This window comes from Pyxicephalus adspersus, chromosome Z, assembly GCF_032062135.1.
Source record: "Pyxicephalus adspersus chromosome Z, UCB_Pads_2.0, whole genome shotgun sequence".
Classification (NCBI taxonomy): Eukaryota; Metazoa; Chordata; class Amphibia; order Anura; family Pyxicephalidae; genus Pyxicephalus; species Pyxicephalus adspersus.
The window spans coordinates 40,093,915-40,115,075 of record NC_092871.1 but is presented as its reverse complement, the minus strand read 5'-3'; the positions used below and the strand labels follow the sequence as shown (position 1 = coordinate 40,115,075).

The window sequence follows — 21,161 nt, the reverse complement described above, 5'->3', positions numbered from 1 at the left end:
TATCGTAAAAATTTGATGTGATAGCAAAAGACTGGGGTCATTTCTGAATTCACAACTCAAAAATTTGTAAAAAACAAGTGTAAGATCTAACTCAACAAAAAATGCGTCCCCCAGTGTTTAATATCTGTTTATATTTCTATGTACATTAATTATATATATATATATGTTTTCCAGGACAAATGATTTAGTCTCAGTAACCCCTGAGGAAGCCAATCTGGGTGAATCTCAGCGGGAAAGAAACCATATTTTTGCTGATTCTGTAGAAATTTCTGTACACAACCTAATATATTGGCCTCACCACGTGAACATAATAATTTATCAACTATGCACATTGAGTTATTTTAATTTTTTTGTTTTATGATTTGTAAATTATTATTCACTAATAAAATTTACTTATTTTAACTGTTATGGTTAAAGTGCCTAAAAAAGCCTACATTTTCTCTATTCCCTTTTTGGGTATTTTTCTCTGTAGTTAATTAACTATTGATAATTAATTTTGTATTGGAAAAAATACCCTATAATAATTGTAAACTGTGACCATCCTAAAAACCATCTAAAATTTGAGTGATGCAGATATTTAGGATATAGATAATTTCATTTTTTTTGGTATTTTTTTTTTAACAAGAACAATGTTGGCTGGGGAAAGTTGATGAACTCACAGAGAGAGCTGGACTTTTTTAAAATGCCATAACTGCCAGCTTTCCAGTTCATCAGACAATGACTGGCAGTAAAATGTTAATAACACATTGTAAACATCATTGAACGAAAGGCAAATAACAATAGTAAAATTGTAATTCCCATACCCAATTGTCCTGGAAATATCATACAGAATAAACTTTAAAAAAATATATTTGAAAAATGTTTAGAAAATGTAATACCCACTCTGCATGCAGATGGAATTTTTACAACAGTAAGGCATATTGTTTTTCACTATATGCGTGTATTCTTCAAATATAATGACTGAATGCTGTGATAAATGTGTACCCCGTTGTGACATTTTGAACAATGCAGTATTATAGAACAGCCAAAAGGCCACCATGTGATGATCTGCATCCTGGTCTACAAAAAAATACAGAACAGTGAGTCACTTTAATTTCATGCAACAATGATTATCTGTGCCTAACCTTGTACTATATAATAACATATAAATTTATTCATTTAACTATTAAATGTATCACGGCGCAACTATACAATGTTTTTATGAGACTATGCCTAACAGACCTTAAAAAAAGAACACTAAATTCAACACACATAAAAAAGCCATGACTCAGTCAATTAATTGGTTTAAAACCAACACTGAATAATGTGTTCTGTGTTAAAGTATGTTAAAGTGTTAAAGGTAAATAATTGGCAAACTCAATTACTAAAATATCCCATATAATTTTAAATGTAAATGTCATGTAATTTTCAATTTACAAAACTGCAGCTTTCATTCAAATATTATCTGGTGATTGTGCCATAAAAGTCTTTGTTTAGACACTTACTATTAATGAGTGACAATGCTTTGTCCACATCTCCTAATTGTCACCCTGTTACATATGCTTCAGATGAAGAAACGTGTTTGTTTCATTGCACATTACACAGGCATGGTCCACTGTTGACACCAATACCCAATCCTTCTTAAAGCTGAACTAAGTTCTGCTTTGAAAAGGAGAGATCAGGCACGTTTTTATTGTAGGATTACTTATGTCCCTTCTGCAATAAAACACACTTATCTGCCAGTTCGCTGTTTTCTCCTAATGAAACAATGAGCTGCACAGCTCAGCACACTGCTAGGAATGTACTGGGTATCCCAGCAACTTCTGGGGCTACCAGGACTGCTTGAATGTTATTCCGGACTTGCCAAATTAAGGTAAAAGAAGATAGTCATCCTGGAAAGCAAAAGAAAGGAGATGGGAGAGGAAGGGGTGAGTGAAAATTAAAAATTTCGACTGGGCAGGTAGAGTAATTCTTTGAGTAGATCGCACATCACTTGTCCCTTCTGCAGTAAAGGACATGTTTGTTTGCATTTTTTCAAAATTTGTAGCTTTAGTTCCGCTTGAAGAAATGTCATCAACTCATTGTTGGAGGGCATGAATATAGACAGAAAATGATTGTAAAAATGCTGCACTAAGAAAAATAAAGATAAATACTTTCAAAACGGAATTGATAAAATACAAGCCTTTTGTTACCCACATCAGTCTGTCAAATGGATTCTGGCAGTATCCTACTCATTTTACTTCAAGTCAGTGTGGCTTAGAGTTTTTAGTAATTGTGATTGCACAAACACAAGCCTGTTTAAATAAGCTATAATACAACTCTAAGCTTTACAGCGTACAAGAGTACACATTTTCCCATCTGACTAAAGTTTTGTTCCTGGGTAGGAAAAACAATATCTTTCTACTTGATTCACACCACATAAGTTTATTTTTAGATTGCTTTTACTTGACTGTTCCTTGTTAAAAACTCAGTTACTACCTTAAATGAGTCACAATGGTTTAGAATTGATATGATTGAGAAAAAGCTGGGAAAAAGTAAGGTTGACAAAGCACCAGGACCTGATGTATTACATCAACATGTCCTCAAAGAGCTGAGCTCAGTTATTTCAAAGCCATTATTTCTAATTTTTAGAAAATCTTTAGTCACTGGCAAGGTACTGATGGACTGGCGTAAGGCCAATGTGGTTCCTATCATCAAAAAGGGAGCAAATTAATTACCAGGTAACTACAGACCTGTTAGTTTATACGTCCATAATTGGAAAGGTCTTAGAGAGTTTGATAAAGAACCACATAGAGGAGTTTCTGCTGGAAAATAATATTATAAGTGATAGTCAGCATGGCTTCAAGAAGGACTGAAGTTGTCAAACAAATTTACTCTCTTTTTATGAGGAAGTAAGTAAACAGGTAGACCGTGAAATAGCAGTTGATATAGTGTAATTGGACTTTGCTAAAGCATTTGACTCTGTACCTCACAGACGGTTACTATGCAAGTTAGGGTCGATAGGTTTGGAAAAGTCAATATTTAATGGATAGAAAACTGGCTTAAAGATCACATCCAGAGAGTTGTAATTAATGATTCATACTCTGAATGGTCCAAGGTTATTTGTAGTGTACCCCAGGGTTCAGTGTTGGGACCTATACTGTTTAACATTTTCATAAATGATACAGAGTTTGGGATAAAAAGTACCATTTCTGTGTTTGCAGATGACACCAAATTATGTAATGGAATTAAGTCCATACAGGATGTCTATAATCTACAAGCAGACCTAGATGTACTGTTTGGGCAGCAAAGTGGCAAATGAAATTTAATATAGATAAATGTAAAATTATGCACTTGGGAGCTAACAACGTGCATGTTTCATACTGTCTAGGGGGGATACATTTGGGGGAGTCAGAAATGGAAAAGGATCTGGGGGTCCTGGTAGATCATAGACTCAATAGCAGCATGCAATGCCAAGCTGCAATATCTAAAGCTAGTAAAGTACTTTCTTGTGCTAAAAGAGGAATAGACTGCAGAGATGGAGACATTATCCTGCCCCTGTACAAAGCATTGGTCAAACCACATCTGGAATATGCAGTCCAGTTTTGGGCACCAGTTCACAAAAAGGACATTGTTAAATTGGAGAGTGCAGAGAAGTGGAGAGTGCAGAGAAGGGCAATTAAATTAATAAAAGGAATGGAGGAGCTCAGCTATGAGGAGAGATTAGCTGAACTGAATCTATTCTGCCTTGAGAAGAGACGTATAAGGGGGGATATGATCACCCTGTATAAAGATATAAATGGTCCATATAGAGAACTCTCTTCCCCATTATTCACTTTGAGGTCATTACAAAGAACAAGAGGGCACTCTTTGCATCTGAAGGAAAAGAAGTTTAAGCTCCCGATAAGGAAGGGATTCTTCATTGTAAGGTCTGTGAAAATGTGGAATCGGCTCCCTCAGGAAGTAGTTTCAGCAACTACTATAAATTGCTTTAAGAAAAAGCTGGATGTTTTCTAGAAGCACAGTATATAGCTGGGTATTAAGGCTTTAAAGTAAAAATAACAGTGACTGTTATTCCAGGGAACATCCGATTGCCTCATGGAATCAGGAAGGAATTTTTTTCCCCTGTTGAAGCAAATTGTACCAAGGGGTTTTTGCCTTCCTCTGGACCAACTATGTCTTATTTGTTTTATAACGGGATATGTTTATTTCCCTAGTGGTTGAACTTGATGAACTTATGTCCCAACCTAACCTACTATGTAACTATGTTACAGAAAAGGCTGATATTTTCAGCAAACAGAGGTTAGAACCTTTACCATTTTAGTGTTTTCTTTCTCTTTGTTCTCATTGACAATATTTCATGTAACACAGTGTCTTTTCCGCCATTTTGCAGTTAATTGAAAATTATATAAAATTTCAACAAGTGTGAAAAGATGGAGAAATAAAAAAAAACGGGGAGAGGTTCTAACACTTGGCAATTTGTCTGTGGTTGCCATTTGGTTAGGATTTTTACTTATTTCTGCCCAGTGTAGTATACAAAGAAGAGGTAAAGATTAAAAAAAACAATCAAATGCTAACAGCATGAACAGGCTTGACACATTGAAAACAAATTTTGTTTGATGTTTAAGATTCGATTAAAAACTTTAGGACTGTTGCATTTGTAATATTTGCTTGTGGCTTTTGCCATAAACTTGTGTTTTGCATCACTATGCCCCTGATTCATCAATAAAATCCGCGCTCGCTGGAAGCGCGAAAGTACGCACGGCCATTGATCGCGGATTACCGCGGTCCGGACTCGAGTGTGCACGTGCACTCGCCTCACTGCCAGCCGGATTCCAGCCTTCACAATAGGGAGCGCGAATCTGCCAATTAAGGCGATTAGATTTCAGCTGCGCGATTAAGGAGGATCTGTTAAGCCATTAGAAAGAATGATTTTTTAGGGGAACAGTGACTTTTAATACACGCTCGCCAGTGTAAAGCTGCCGGAGATGCGCGGCTCCGTCCGCGATCTTTTTTAGTTGCTGAATAGCGCGATCGCGTACAATTTCGGATCACGAATACGAATGCGCGACCGATAATCCGATTCTGCTTGATGAATCAGGGGCTATGTCTTAAAGAGTTAGCAAATTAAATGAGACTGACACCTGTGTTCTAGTCTCCCAGTGTCAATATTCCAATTGTGTAGATTTTACCTGTTTACTTGCCACACCTTTTTTATACAATTTAACATAAAAGACATATTGTTACCCTACACAAACATTTTGCCCAAAAGTAAGTAAATAGGAGAAAAATCAATAATAATAAAAAATAAATATAATTTTTTTCCAACATGTCCAATGACTCAATGTTCAGTTAAAGATCTAAATTCACTTGCTTATCATCGTTCTGCTGTTCAATGCACTTCATATTCCTGGGTAAACTAATATATTTATTGAGTTGGTGATCAGATCAATGAAAAATGACTTTTTGTACTAATATAGGGACTTTCCTTCTACTGGGAAAACACCTTGAGCTGTAAAAGGCAAATAAAACTCAGAACCCTGACACTCTTCTTTAGCATAAACCAAATCACTAGTTGAATACAGGTATGACTTACCTGCTTACTGATAGCTCACACTTACGACTGGTTCTCCTATAAGTACAATGTACAACAAGTATACATTGTACAGCCACACTAGGTCTCCCCTTCATTCTTTTGAGCTTCATCCTCTGTCTGGCATAGCAATGCTACTCAATCCAAATCTCTTTCTTATGCTCCTCACTTTTTGATCAATTCACCTAATTACCAGAACCTGGTTAAGAAAGGAGCATCAGTCAACTATCCCATATACAGGTATGGTAGTGTTACATGTATCTGTGTAAGCAGGCCTTTTAATCAAAGTAACTTTTTTTTATTATAGCTTTAATGAACCATATTATTGACCTCTAAAACATTGCCTATTTCTCCTAAATACGTTGGTTTACTTTTTCCAGGTACAAGTTCAAGGAATGACTGGTAATATTCAATTTGATACATATGGAAGAAGAACCAACTACACAATTGATGTTTATGAGATGACAGCTACTAAACCTCGTAAAGTATGTTGGTAACAAACCAATAAAACAAGTATTAATTATGTTTTTTTATGTATTCAAAAACAACTAAATAAAGTTAAAAAGGTTCAGTTTAGAGCAGTATGTTGCCTAAACTCCTTTTAGTTGTCTTCTACTGTCACTACTGACACCAGTAGGGAGACTTCCCTCCATGAGTAGTCATGAAATGTTGAGCTAAAATCCTATGTTTTTTTGGTGTTTCGGTGCTGAGTGATTAAAGTGAATCCATGTTCTAAATATCTAATTATGTTCAAGGCAGAATCATGTCTTTTTCAATTTCACTGCATATTATTGGGCATTTGAAGCAAACACAGTTTTACAGTATTCATTAGGATGGTATTTACTTTGTTAGGTCAACGGTCATTACTCTGTACATCCATTTCAAATTTTAAGTTTAAGGAAATATGCAATGACATATTAGGTTTTTCATAGTTGATCTCCACTTAAAAGTTGCCTGGCTGTACTTGACATTAGTATTTTTTGCCAGTGAATTTGGAAAAGCATTTAGCAAGACTATCAGAAACTACTTTTGTCTAATATTTGTAAGTGCTTTAAAAAGAACTACTTTGTCCACTTTGTCAGCAGATTATACCATTGATTCACCATAATTCTGTAAAAATTGTTGAATTATGCCAAATTAGACTTCATATTTACCCTTATAAAGTCAAGTATTTATTTTATGTTCATTTTCTATCTGTGAATTTCAAAATGTATACATATAATATTCGGATTATGCCTATGAAATGTTTCACAGGTTGGACATTGGAATGAATATGAGCATTTTGTTGCTGCTCCTGATCAGCAGCCCACAAATGACACTTCTTCTGTGGAAAACAAAACCATTATAGTGACAACAATTTTGGTAAGTCAGCTTTGCTTAACTTTGTTTAGGAAATTAAATGGCAGAAAAAACAATGCCTCCTGATAACTCAAGCTCCTGTGTAAGCTAGATTCCCCCAGGATTTCACACTGGGAAAGCTCCCGCGTTAGTGTCACAATTTCCCTGCTGAATGATGTTACTGCCCCCCTTCCTCATTTGACAAGGATTAGAATGGGGGATTGTCTTGCCAGGCTGAGGCAGTATCTCATGGGGGGATCACATATGCCCCTTACCTAGAAGCCATGTCCCAACAGAGTAAATGAAGGATAAATGGAGAAGGTAAGTATAATTTGCTTTGGAGTGAGCTTTAAAGTAAAAATTCTCTATCATGTATTAAGAAAATAACTTCTTTTTACATAATATTGAAAAGACTAGATTCTGAGAAATTGGGTTGAATAATGGAAGTCATCATTCAACCTCTAAGAGGGGCAAAGGCCAGGAAAGAGGACTCTTCAAGGCATAGAGCTCAAAAGGAGGTAAGTTTTACAGCAAAAGATGTTTTTTGTTTGCTTTTTTTGTTTTTTTTTAATATTTTTTTCAACAGAATTTATATTTGCTGAATCATTTTAAAAAAATAAACCCTTACATATAATAGAAAAAATAAAATAAGACAGTGAATAGTTTTAATAGGCAACAATTTAACCTCAATTTTACCTGTGTTTTGTAATTGGACAATGGCAACAACATGATTAAAAAATATATATGAAAAGTGAAAAGAAGCCCAAATGATTTACTCTTGTATGTCACATGAATGACTATTTTCCTTTACTCATATTACAAAATAAAGCATGTAATTACCAGGGATGAAAGAGCAGGAAATATGAAGGGATACCATTAAATGTAAGAGCAAAGTTCAATAGAGTGTCAGACAAATTATGGAAGCATCACCTCAAGATTACAGAATCATGTGTTTTATGTTGATACATAATGTGAATTATCTAAAATGCCCCCAAAAGATCAATACAATTTACAACTGCTCAGGACTAAGAAATTTGATTTACAGACCGAATTGGCTTCTTATTCCCTTGCATTCACATATTTCCTTTTTAGTGCTGCTTTAATAAATGAAATTTTGTCAGAGTGATGGCAATTACCGTATTTTTCGGACCATAAGACTTTTTTTCCTCCTAAAGTGGGGGGAAAATCAGGGTGCGTCTTATGGTCCGAATGCAGAGGTACAGTGGGCGGGCACAAGTGCCGCACGCTGGATCTCAGGGGAAATCAAATGAATTTTTTTTTTCTTGTTTTCCCGTGCGGAAAACCTGGTGCGTCCTATAGTCCGGAGCGTCTAATGGTCCGAAAAATACGGTACTTATTTATAGGAGCATAAGCAATATTTTTACAGGTACTATTACTTAATTAAGGTAACACAAAAAAATCTTTTGAATGATAATGGACAAAATGAATGGTTGCATCTGTAGTAGAATTCAGTCATATATGTTACAGCAATGGTACAAATATTTTGCTTTCTTTCAACCACTTTCCTTCCTCAAAAAAATACCAAAATGACCATATTTGGAGTGTTTGGAATTGTTAGACAATATTAATAATTAAATAAATAAATTAAAGATTAATATACAAAATTTTTTTTTGTGCATTAAAAAGACCACTAAAACATATATGGATGTTACAGCTCACAGTAAAGTAAAGAGGTAAAAGTGCCTACTCAAGCAGAAAAAATATATTTAGTGATGATTATCTTTAAAGTGCTCTTCCAAAGGATAAAGTACGTAATAAATTACAATCATTTGGGACCATTGGCCTGATTTATTAAAGGTCTCCAAGGCAGGAGAGGATACACTTTAATCAGTGAATCTGGGGAGTCCAGCCAACCTGGAATGGATTTCTTCCAAGTGATTTGCTATTTGCTAGCAAATGTTTTGAATCCTGGACCAGATCCATTCCAGGTTTTCTGGATTACCCAGGTTCACTGATGAAGGTGTAACTTCTCCAGCCTTGGAGAGCTTTAATAAATGAGACCAAATTTGATCTATTAGCTCCTATTAGGTTTGAGCACCAATGCTCAGACTATAGACATGTTCCTAACACCCATTAAAAGAAATTTAAAACAAGCCATCCCTGACCCCTCTGTGAAAAGTAAAAATATTTTTTTCTAAAAGCTTGGTAAGGATTGCAACAAAAACTTGCTATAGTTCAGTTTCGGTAACTTGCTAACAGTTAAGGAACACCTACTGTGCTCTGTATTTTAGAGGACTGGCAGGCTGCCAAGATTCTTTTCCCATAGAAAACAAACTAAGATTTCAGTGTTTTAAAGTGTCTGTACAGTTTGTCCCGCATAAACACCATAGTAACTGTCCTGGCATAGAGAAATTTTGCCAAAGAGTTAAATGTCAATGTACTATACCCTGCTTGATTACTACTTTTATTAGTCCCTACACCTAATTCCATATACTATAGTTTCCATTGACTTCCGTGGTGATGTTAAACTAGCCAAAAACACTTCTTTGCAGTTAAAAATTGCTATAAATGGTGCTCCATTAAAGGGGAAACATCCTCTGAAGTAAAAGTTGCAAAACTTTAGGGGGCATCATTCTGCATTCAATAGTACCTTCCTCCAAGCTCCATGTCACTACTGCATCCCTAAAGTAACATATATGTTAGTAGGGAAACACTGAGCAGTTTTTTAGTTTAGCACTAAGTCACTGTAGCAATATTGCTTTTTTTTCTACTAGCAGAATTCCTTTTTTTATATTTTGCACATTGTATTTTACCTTGGGTGCTTAAAGTGGCAATGTTAATGGTCTCGATGGAAAACTTTATGGTTTTGATGGTATGTAGAATGGTTCCAAAGTGCACAACTGATCAAAAATGTGATGGGAAGAACTTCTTTGCTATGGTAATTCTTCCTGGCATTCCAGTACAGTGCCAGGAGGCATTAAAAGTTTAGGTTCATATACTGTCTGCCTGTTATCATGGCTTCACAATTGTAAGGAATTTGACTCAGATACAGTATATACAGTATACGGTTTATGACTCAGATGTTAGATGGTTCTGCAAAGGTACTGTTGTACAGATACTGGCAATCTGTTAGTCAGATTTCTTTCTGCAGCTTGTTTTTACTTTTCTTTATTTCTCTAAATATTACTTTAAATTTCAAGTCTCTAATAACATAAACCCATAGCCATATGAACAAATTGTGTATTAATTGTAACAGGAAGTGGGTGTTGACATAATCCTTTAAAAATATATCAATGCTTTATAAATTTATAGTACAAATGCCTTATGGGAAACTTTCTGTCACAATATTATATTCTACAAAACCACTTGCATGTTTATGTTTTCTTTCCATGTCTGAATTTCTAATTGTGGTTTTGATACTAAGCTGGTTATAAGACTTGTATTTTCTTTCTGTAGTTTGCGTCTTCAAAACTGTAGCATTCATTCAATCCACTCAGACATTATTTATCTGATGATGTCTAGTGCTATACTCAATCCTTTCATCTGCTGAACATTAACAAGAGTGTAATAAAACATCTTTTTAGTAATGTGCTTTTCCATATGTTTGATCTGTTTTTTTTTATTTCTTTTATTTTCATTATTGGAAAAATTTAGGAAAATCCATATGTAATGAAAAAGAAAAACTATGAGCAGCTAGATGGCAATGACAAGTATGAAGGGTACTGTGTGGACCTAGCTAGTGAAATTGCAAAGCATGTTGGCATTAAATACAAACTCTCCATTGTTGAAGATGGCAAGTATGGTGCCCGTGACCCTGAAACTAAAATATGGAATGGAATGGTGGGTGAACTTGTGTATGGGGTAAGTGTTTCCCATTTGTTGACCACTCCAACATCAGTAGCATGAAAACCTCATGAATTCAACACCAAAAAGTTAAATTCATAATCATCAGAAACATCTCCAATAAGTATATTAAAAATAATTATAATATTAGATAAATTTTGTAAAGGATGATATAGTTATAGTTATATAACTTTAGGAAACTACAGCCTTTACACATAAATTTTAAAGGCAATCTTATTCCTTACATATTTAGATATTACTGTTAGGAATAGGTGTTTATATAGTTCTCTATAAAACATCATGTTGAGTGCTTATTTCTGCTGTGTTGGGGGGATACACGATTGAAATTGGGAGGATTCACCTTCTACATGTGTCCTAGAAACCATTATACCCAAGGTATGAAATAGGGGAAAATCCAAAATGTTGTAATTAGGTGTCATGGGAGTAAAATGGTAAATCAGATATGGCAGTGGCAAACTCAGTGTTCGCAAAAGTTACGCAAAAAATAATTGTCTGTTTTTTGCTCTCATCTTTACCTGCAGTAGACACAAATAGCAATGTTTTGAATTTTCTTTCCTATTTTACCAGGAACTCTACATTATTCTAATAGGTAAACATTCTGACTTTTTATAGCAATGCAAGCAAGTTGGGACAATACTGCCAATTAGTTTCTCGCTTGTTGTTTCATAATTTCAATATTGTATTCCATATAGAGATTTGTATTTCTCTTTCCATATGTGTATCTGGAATAAAAATAGCATAACAGCTTTATTACAATTAAAATAACCCCATTTTACATGGGCCTCAGATAGAATTGTATATTTTAGGCACTGTTAATTATTAAAGCATTGCTTTTGATAATATACCTTTTAACGTCCATGAAAAGGCACGAAAAAGGCATTTTCATGAGAGTAAGTTAGACCCAACCCATAGGCCTAAGCACAGTAATTTTCAGTTTGATAAAACTCCATCAGAAATATATTATTTTGTTTTTACTGAATTGATAAAACTTTTAATGGTATATTTACAAAACAAAGGCAGCACACAAAAAAGTTGATAAAGGTTTACGTATATTTTAGGCTGATAACATTTATATATTTGTTTCTATAAAATATTTAATAAAATTGCAATTTATTTTTTAGAGAAGTGGCTAATTTAAGTCTTGTAAACTACACATAGACATGAAATTACAGTTGCCTGTTTTTGCAGTTTTTGACTAATGGGACAGGCAAAATACCTCTTGCCAACCACTATTAGAAGCAGTAGCATTAAAACAGATAGAACATATATACCAACTGCTACCCTTCAATCTACCCCCAAAAAAACGGCACCAGATGCCTGAAAGACTTTAACCCACACTTTGTACTTTGAGCACCCTATTTCTCGGGTGACAAAAAGTAGCCAGATGGTACATGTGTGGCCAACAACTGCTGTAATCTGTTGGCAAGTCAGAAGCAGGCAATCAAAGCAGAACTATGGTCGATGTAAAACTCTTTATCACAAAGCGATAAAATTGACCATAATACATTAAGCTGTCCATGTATCTTTTCAGCAAGAAAAAAACTTGTATCAATTTTATGATCAAAATAAAAGAACATTTTTTTAAAACTTTTGTGAAGAAAAATGTTTTTCAATTAAAAAAAAAGTATCATGTTTTAGAGCCCAGGATGTATTTTGTGCTCATCACACTAGCTCACTTAAAAGCATGCCATTGTTAAAGGCTATTCGATTGTACTTATTCATTTTTTCATTTGCTTCCTTTTTCTTAAAGTGCATGATCTGTAGTAATATAACAGCATGACCAAAAATTGATTCACAGTGAATACAAGCTTTTAGTTAAACAGTAAATTAATTTTTGCTCGAAATTACTTTTCAGTCCTGCAGAGGTCATGTATTATCATGGGACTTGATTGATCCATTCAAACGTCAATAAATATTGACTTTGGCTGTGTATTTAAAGAGCTGGCATCATATTCAGCGTTATCAAAAGAAAAACATTGATTTATTTTTCTCGAGTAAAATTTGCATTCCTAATGTGAATGGCTGTCACGTTATCTCATTTCTTTTATATGTTTTATTTGAATAGACTTGCTGTCCTATTTAGTGTTGTTGTTCGAATTTGGGTCGTCCTAATGTTCGACCTGAATATGGCTGTTCGAAATTCGGGTCAACCCGACCGGAATTTTGCTGGATTCAAAGCCCTGAATTCGGCCCTCCCACAATGCCTAGGGACCTCCCTCATAATGCCTAGGGCCCTCCAATAACAGCAGGGATGCTCTCCTCCATGTTTGTTGTGGCAGGCAGCTGATTGGCTGTCTGTCACTGCATGCCACACAAGCAGCCATTAGCCTATATAAGGCCAGGGCGTGCCTGCATTTACCACTCCTGACAGAGATTTGCTAGCATCACAACCTTTCTGTGCTGCTTGACTTGCTTTGTCAAAGTAAAAAAAGTGCTTTACTTAGTTACTGTGTCACACTTACGCTATTAGTCAGATAGATTGTTTGATTGTACTGTATTGCTGCAGTCCTGAAATCTACTGTACTCAGATAGGTAGAGTGTTTCACTGTTAGATAGATAGATAGATAGATAGATAGATAGATAGATAGATAGTGTGTTACATACACGCAGCCAGAGTCAGGGTACTCTCCCTGACTGCTTGCACAGTATCACACTTGTACTGGGACACAGTCACACAGACGCAGTATATAATGCAGTATATAGTTTGTATACTGTGCTGCATATTACAAGCGTCACCACTGAAGGAAAGTGCTGCATACAACACACACAGTGCATTTTTGTTGACAACCCCCCCCCAATGAAAGAATTCACTTACTGTAAAAATTTACACTTTGTGAAGCATATTAGCTCCAAAGTATTTTGCAGGGTGTCAAGCCACACAAAAATTTGTACAATTTCTGGCTAAAGAGGAAGAAGCAGCTTTGACAGGGGTGGCAAGCAAAGCATTATGAGTTTGTTTTTAGCTGCAGACCTAAGAACAAGAAGCTCTGCTGTTGGTGGTGGGCATCCATTATTACCACACCATGAACAAGAGGTAGTGGAGTACATGACCTATCCTGGGTCAAGTGATTGTACCCCAATCTTCATCCCAGTCCCAGACACAGGCCTCACTGGTGTCCCAAACAGTCCATGATTCACCTGTTCCTTCTAGTTCTTCTGTAGAGGAGTCCCACTGAGGGGTTGAAGAGGTGGAGTTCCAAGCGTTCCTTTAAGATGCTCAGTTGTTTCAGTCATTTGACAAAGAGAGTCAGTTCACAGCCCCCCCCCCCCCCCCCCCCCCCCCCCCCCACAAACACACACACTTACTTTTCACCCCAAAACTCTGAGCCAGGATAGCCAATTCAAACTGGCTCAGAAAGACCGCTGCTCCCTTTCCCTCTCTTCTGATGATGATGATGTCCTTGATCAGACATGGGGAGGAAGAAGAGGAGGAGGAGGTTGCAGAGCACCCTCAAAGGGGGAGAGGGAGGAAGAGGGTAAAAGCTGCCCACACTCTGCAGTCTTTACGTACCAGTGAGGCAAGTCATAGTCATCCATTGTCGGAAGCTGTCACCACAGCTGTGCCTCAACCAGCTCCAGAGCACCTTTTAGCCCAGTTAGATGTTCGCCCGTGTGGGCATTTTTTAATGCCCATAGTGATGACAACACTATGGTCATCTGCAAACTGTGTGCTCAACACTTGAAACGAGGCAAAAACCCAAACAAACTTGGAACAAGATGCATGAGCACACATTTCAAAAGCCACCACCCAGTAACCTGGCGGGAACACCTGGTCAAAGCACAGAGCTCTGTGCGACCACCTCCACCCAAGAAGCAAGCTTAAACTGCTGCCTTTCCTCCTTCTGCCACCAAAGTTACCTGTGCAGCTGCTAGCAATTTGAGTGGGGCATGTAGCCAAGCATTACCCTTCTCAGGCTCTACCAGCGGTTAGCAGGAGCTCCAACGCAGATCGGCTGCTCTTTCTGTGGTTAGCATTAGCAGCATCCAACCTTCCATCCCCCAGATGCTGGAGCGCAAGAGGAAATATGGCCCAAATTACCCCAAAACAAAGCTAATCACTGTGGCAATTGCTCAGCTGATTGCGTTAGAGCTCCTCCCTTACCCGCTGGTGGACTTCAATGCATTCCGTTACGCATTCCTCTGTGCGAACCCACAGTACGGTATGCCCAAGCGACAGTTTTTTGCAAAAAAATGTGTTCCTGCTTTGCATGAACCTGTGCAGAGCAATGTGTCACTGTCCCTGCAGCACTCAAGTTCTGGCAAGGTGCACCTGACAACCGACAGCTGGTCGAGCAAGCATGGAGTGGGAAGATATATTTCCTATACAGCTCACTAGGTAACTTTGGTGGTAGCAGTGGAAGATGAAGCTGCAGCAAGGCCTGCATACCTACCTCCGCCCAGAGTACATCGCCATGCAATCTCCTCCTCGACCCCCACTTCCACCTCTTCCTTTGACTCTTGTGCCTCAAACTTTTCCTCCAGGAACACTTTGCCGTAGAGACCCAGCATCTCCCATTCGCCAGCATCTGTTCACCGCCAGCAACAACCTGCAGTTTGCTATTTTGGTGCACAACTCAGACGTTGCCACGGAGTCCTGAGGTTGTGAAGCCTTGGTTCCCTCAGCCACACGGGCGCAACCATTCTAAGTGCCCTTCTGGAGCAGGAGGACATATGGTTAACTCCCACAACATTTTTTATAGATAAATACAGATATTTTTCTGTTTTTTTTTTTTGATAGATTGCAAGAGGTATCATAATTAAATATCTGTATTTTTTGTAGAGAAATACAGAAATTTTTATGGCTTTTTTGATAGCAAGTGGGATCAGAATGCAATATCTGTATTTTTGTACAGAAATACATACATTTTTCTGGATTTTTTGATTGATGGCAAGTGGTAATAGAATGAAATATCTGTATTTTTTTTGGAAATACAGAATTTTTTCTGGCTTTTTTGATAGATAGCAAGTAGGATCAAAATGAAATATCTTTATTTTTTTAAAACAACACATACATTTTTCTGGTTTTTGTGATAGATTGCAAGAGGTCTCATAATTAAAAATCTGTATTTTTTTACAGAAATACAGAAATTTTTATATTTATTTTGATAGACTGCAAGTGGTATTTTTAGAGAGAAATACAGAAATTTGTATGAATTTTTTGATACATAGCAAGAGGGGTCAGAATGAAATATCTGTATTTTTGTATTTTTTTACAGAAATACATACATTTTTCTATATTTTTTGATAAGCATAAACGATCAGAATGAAATATCTGTATTTTTTTTAGAGAAATACATACGTTTTTCTGGCTTTTTTGATAGATAGCAAGGTCAGAATGAAATATCTGTATTTTTATAGATAAATACAGATTTTTTTTCTGATTTGTGTGATAGATTAGAAGAGGTATAATTAAACATCTGTATTTTTTGGAGAGAAATACAGAAATTTGTATGGCTTTTTTGATACATAGCAAGTGGGATCAGAATAAAATTTCTGTATTTTTTTAAAAGAAATACAGATTTTTTTTCTGTATTTTTTGATAGCATGTGGGATAAGAATGAAATATCTGTATATTTTTAGAGAAAAACAGAAATTTTTATGGCTTTTTTGATAGATAGCAAGTGGGATCAGAATGAAATATCTGTATTTTTTTAGATAAATACAGAATTTTTTTTGTTTTTTGATAGATTGCAAGAGGTATCATAATTAAATATCTGTATTTTTTGGAGAGAAATACAGAAATTTTTCTGCCTTTTTTGATACATAGCAAGTGGGATCAGAATGAAATATCTCTATTTTTTTACAGAAATACATACATTTTTTTGGATTTTTTGATAGAAAGCAAGTGGGATAAGAATTAATTTTCTGTATTTTTTATAGAGAAATACATACATTTTTCTTCCTTTTTTGATAGCAAGTGGGATCAGAATGAAATATCTGTATTTTTATAGAGAAATACAGAACTTTTTCTGGTTTTTGTGATAGATTGCAAGAGGTATCATAATTAAATATCTGTATTTTTTGGAGAGAAATACAGAAATTTTTATGGTTTTTTGATAGATAGCAAGTGGGATCAGAATGTGTCTGTGTTTTTGTACAGAAATACATACATTTTTCTGGATTTTTTGATGGATAGCAAGTGGTATTAGAATGAAATATCTGTATTTTTTTAGGGAAATACAGAAATATTTCTGGCTTTTTTAATAGATAGCAAGTGGTATCATAATTAAATATCTGTATTTTTGGAGAGAAATACAGAAATTCTTCTGGCTTTTTTGCTAGATAGCAAGTAGGATCAGAATGAAATATCTATATTTTAGAGATAAATACAGAATTTTTTCTGGTTTTTGTGATAGATTGCAAGAGGTATCATAAATAAATACCTGTATTTTTTGGAGAGAAATACAGTCATTTTTATGGCTTTTTTGATACATGGGATAAGTGGGATTTGTTGATAGCACATGGGATCAGAATTAAATATCTGTATTTTGTTACAGAAATACATACATTATAGATATCATAGATAGCAAGTGGTATTAGAATGAAATATCTGTATTTTTATGGACAACATTTTTGATAGATTGCAAGAGGTATCATAATTTAAGATTTACTAATGTTGTCCACACTCCATATCAGGGCCTAATGCCTCCTCCTCATGCTTTTACTGCTGCTGCCAACCCACTCCCCAACTCTAGATGCCAGATACTAATGCCGTCCACACTTGGTCTCAAAGCCCACTGCCTCCTCTTCCTTCTGTTACTGATGCTGCCGCCTGCCCAGTACCCAAATCTGGATGCCAGTTACTAATGTCGTCCACACTCCATCTCAGGTCCTAACACCTCCTACTCATGCTGTTACTGATGCTGCCGCCTGCCCAGTACCCAACTGTAGATGCCAGATACTAATGCCATCCACAGTCGGTCTCAGAGCCCTCCTCCTGCTGTTACTGCTGCTGTCTGCCCAGTACCCAAATCTAGATGACAGATACTAATGCCGTCCACACTTGGTCTCAGAGTCCACGGCCTCCTTCTCCTGCTGTTACTGATGCTGCCGCCTGCCCAGTACCCAACTGTAAATGCCAGATACTAATGCCGTCCACACTTTGTCTCAGAGCCCACCGCCTCCTCCTCCTGTTGTAACTGATGCTGCTGCCTGCCCAGTACCCAACTGTAAATGCAAGATACTAATGCCGTCCACACTTGGCCCCAATGCCCACCGCCTTCTCCTCCTGCTTTTACTGCTGCTGCCTGCCCAGTACCCAACTTTAGATGCAAGATGCTAATGCCGTCCACACTTGGTCTCAGAGCCCACCGCCTCCTCTTGCTGTTATTGCTGCTGCCTGCCCAGTACCCAATTCTACATGACAGATACTAATGTCGTCAACACTTGGTCTCAGAGCCCACTGCCTCCTCCTCATACTGATACTGATGCTGCCACCTGCCCAGTACCCAACTGTAGATGCCAGATACTAATGCCGTCCACACTTTGTCACAGAGCCCACCGCCTCCTCCTCCTGCTGTAACTGATGCTGCCTCCTTCTGCTTACTGCTGCTGCCTGCCCAGTACCCAACTTTAGATGCAAGATGCTAATGCCGTCCACAATTAGTCTCAGAGCCCACCGCCTCCTCCTCCTGCTGTTACTGTTGCTGCCTGCACAGTACCCAGCTATAGATGCAAGATACTAATGCTGTCCACATGCCGTCTCAGGGCCCACCACCTCCTCCTCCTGAAGTTACTGCTGCCGCCTGCCCAGTACCCACCTGTAGATGCCAGTTAACAATTCAGACCATGCCGCACTTTTACAAAGTTACAGCTAGCAGATAGGAAAAGGCAGTCCCCTACACAGCAATGTCTCCAGTAGCTACAGCTTCCACACTGTCCATGTAGGTGATGGACTTAATCTTTAATGCCATCCTTGATCCATCTCAGGGCTTATCACCACCTCCTCATGCTCTTACTGCTGCTGCCTGCCCAGTACCCAGCTCTAGGTGCCAGTTACAAATGTTGTCCACACTCCGTCTTAGGACCCGTCGCCTCCTCCTCCAGCTGCTGCTGCTGCCACCTGTCAGTACTCCATTCTTAAAAATGGTATTACAGACATCTAGGTGGCATTGATGATGCACTACACCCAGCTCTAGATGCCAGTTACCAATGCTGTCCCGGCTCCATCTCAATGCCCACCGCCTCCTCCTCCAGCTGTTGCTGCTGCTGCCACCTGTCAGTACTCCATTCTTAAAAATGGTATTACAGACATCTAGGTGGCATTGTAGATGCACTACACCCAGCTCGAGATTCCAGTTAACAATGCAGTCCCCACACACATAAAGAAGCCTTCCTTCATTTTTTTTTTTTTTACTTACAGTAACGTACAGTGTTGTGCAGAGCTGGGCGAGTCTTGACATGTCTTTTTCAATGTATTCATTGTATTCAGGCTGTAGAAGCTCTACACAGTCCCAAAAACCAACCCAAATTTTTCCCCCATTGACTTTATTGGATTTCAAATTCGATGTTTGTTCACCCAAATAATTTGGCTCTATTCGCCCGAATAGCGGTCGAATCGAATAGTGAGCTATTCGACCAACACTAGTCCTATTATTTCATAAAGGACCTGGAAAGTGTTTCTGCATTTTCGTTTTTTTACAAAACTTAGAATAGAAAAGGCCAATATTAAAGACAAATTTCCATGACTGAATCTGTATGCTTAAACAGCTTTACAGTTCTGTTTGTATTTCTTTAGCTTGTTTGTCCATTGTCATGTGTCAATTTTAATTCTGACATTGTTATGGAGTTAGCAAAAGGCTACCCCTACAGATTCACTTTAGCTAACCAATCTCAAGATAAAAAATCATCAACTACAATGGATCTTCCCATGAGATTACCATTTATAACCCAAGACAAGGCTTAGAGTAAAAGGACCTTAATTGATATATTGGGTTTGATTTATTAAAGTTCTCCAAAGCTGGGGAGGATACACTTTCACTAGTGAAGCTGGGTAATCCAGCAAACCTGGAATGGATTTATTAAAAGCCATTTGCAAATGTTTTCAAACCTTAAACAAATCCATTCCTGGTTTGCTGGATTACCAAGGTTCCCTGATTAAAGTGTATCTTCTCCAGCCTTGGAGAGCTTTAATACATCAGTTAAGTCCGTCACTTAATACACCATTAAGTCCGTCACTTGAGTGTCTGTTTAGCAAGTAAACATGCAAATTAAGTTGAATTGTGTGCCCTTATGGAAAATTCTCATTAGGAATAGCATTTGATACTTAGATACTCTTAGATACTTAGATGCATTTGATACTCTTCCATAGGCCCTTTCCTTCCTGGGACAGGTCATAAGAATGTTTGCTTTTCCATTCATTTTCAATGTTTAGAATGTTTAGAATTGGTGGGAAAAGCAGAAGTGTAAACAAACTCAGCAGTTACACAGATTTATATATTTTTGTTCATTATAACCTTTCTTTTCAGTTAACCATAGAGTTTTTTTTTGTTTTTGTTTTTTTTGTTTTTTGCAGAAATGCTTGATCTGTCTTTCTCAGAACAATACTGTGCACAAGTATTTACAACAGCCATTACACCAGCCAGCAGTGATGGAAAGGGATTTTTATTAAAAAAATATTGGACTGAAAAATTTTCCAGCATGCTTAAAGGCATCACATGCTACACATAATCTACTTATCACTAACAATGATTGACTTGCTTACATCAAATTTGAGAAAACTGCTACAAGTTTGCTGAAACCTAATGTAGAGCAAGAGCAATCTGTCATATTTTAAAATACCCTGCAGTATTTAGCTGACTTTGTCCCTGCACTAGCCTATGCAAGAAATGTTTGAAAAATAATGACCCTGAGTCTTGTTTAAAAAATTGCTTACAATCTTTTTTTTAAACATTGTACATCATTCAAACTGTTTTACCTTAAAAGCTTAATGCTTGATGTTTCTTGGGTTATGGATTGTTAGCTGGTGTCAGTGTCATGAAATAATAACGAATTCTGCACTTTAAAGAAACAAAACCTGCACTTTTCTGAAAATGTGCAATGTGCATGTGCAATTTTAAATAGCTTCATTTTTGATTTATGATCCTAATATAAAATACAAGCAGATCCACCCAGTTCAAAGAAGCTTTTACCATTATGGCAGATACACAAGCAAATGCTAAATGCATCTATGGTTTGATAAAGTATTTGCACTTTTATTATTTACAGCAAAGGCTTGTGCATTTATATGTGAAATTATTTGGGGACATACAGAAAGGCAAAGAAATGTATTACTCCCAGATATATTACTTTTATTAGGTTTGGTGAAAAGTAAAACTGACTTTAAGTTGATTTTTTAATGTTTTAGTCTGTGTTTTGCTTTTTTTAATTTTCATATTTATTTTACATGACAGCATAGAAAGACCTTTTAAGTTCTTTATTTTCCACCATACTATTTTTTTATTTTTAT

General features: G+C 36.8%; 1 protein-coding gene across 6 annotated transcripts in view; it reads left to right on the top strand.

Annotated features, from left to right (window-relative positions):
• The window catches only part of GRIA3 (glutamate ionotropic receptor AMPA type subunit 3), a 299,657-nt gene that overhangs the window by 254,337 nt on the left and 24,159 nt on the right, over positions 1 to 21,161 (top strand). For all 6 annotated transcript variants that reach the window (XR_011923281.1, XM_072429787.1, XM_072429788.1 and 3 more), the window contains exons 8-10: positions 5,932 to 6,036; positions 6,806 to 6,913; positions 10,505 to 10,711. Coding sequence is in view for 5 of the 6 variants with exons in the window: in XM_072429787.1 (XP_072285888.1) it covers positions 5,932 to 6,036; positions 6,806 to 6,913; positions 10,505 to 10,711 (420 nt within the window). In the remaining variant the exon portion in view is untranslated. The remainder of the gene's footprint in view (positions 1 to 5,931; positions 6,037 to 6,805; positions 6,914 to 10,504; positions 10,712 to 21,161) is intronic.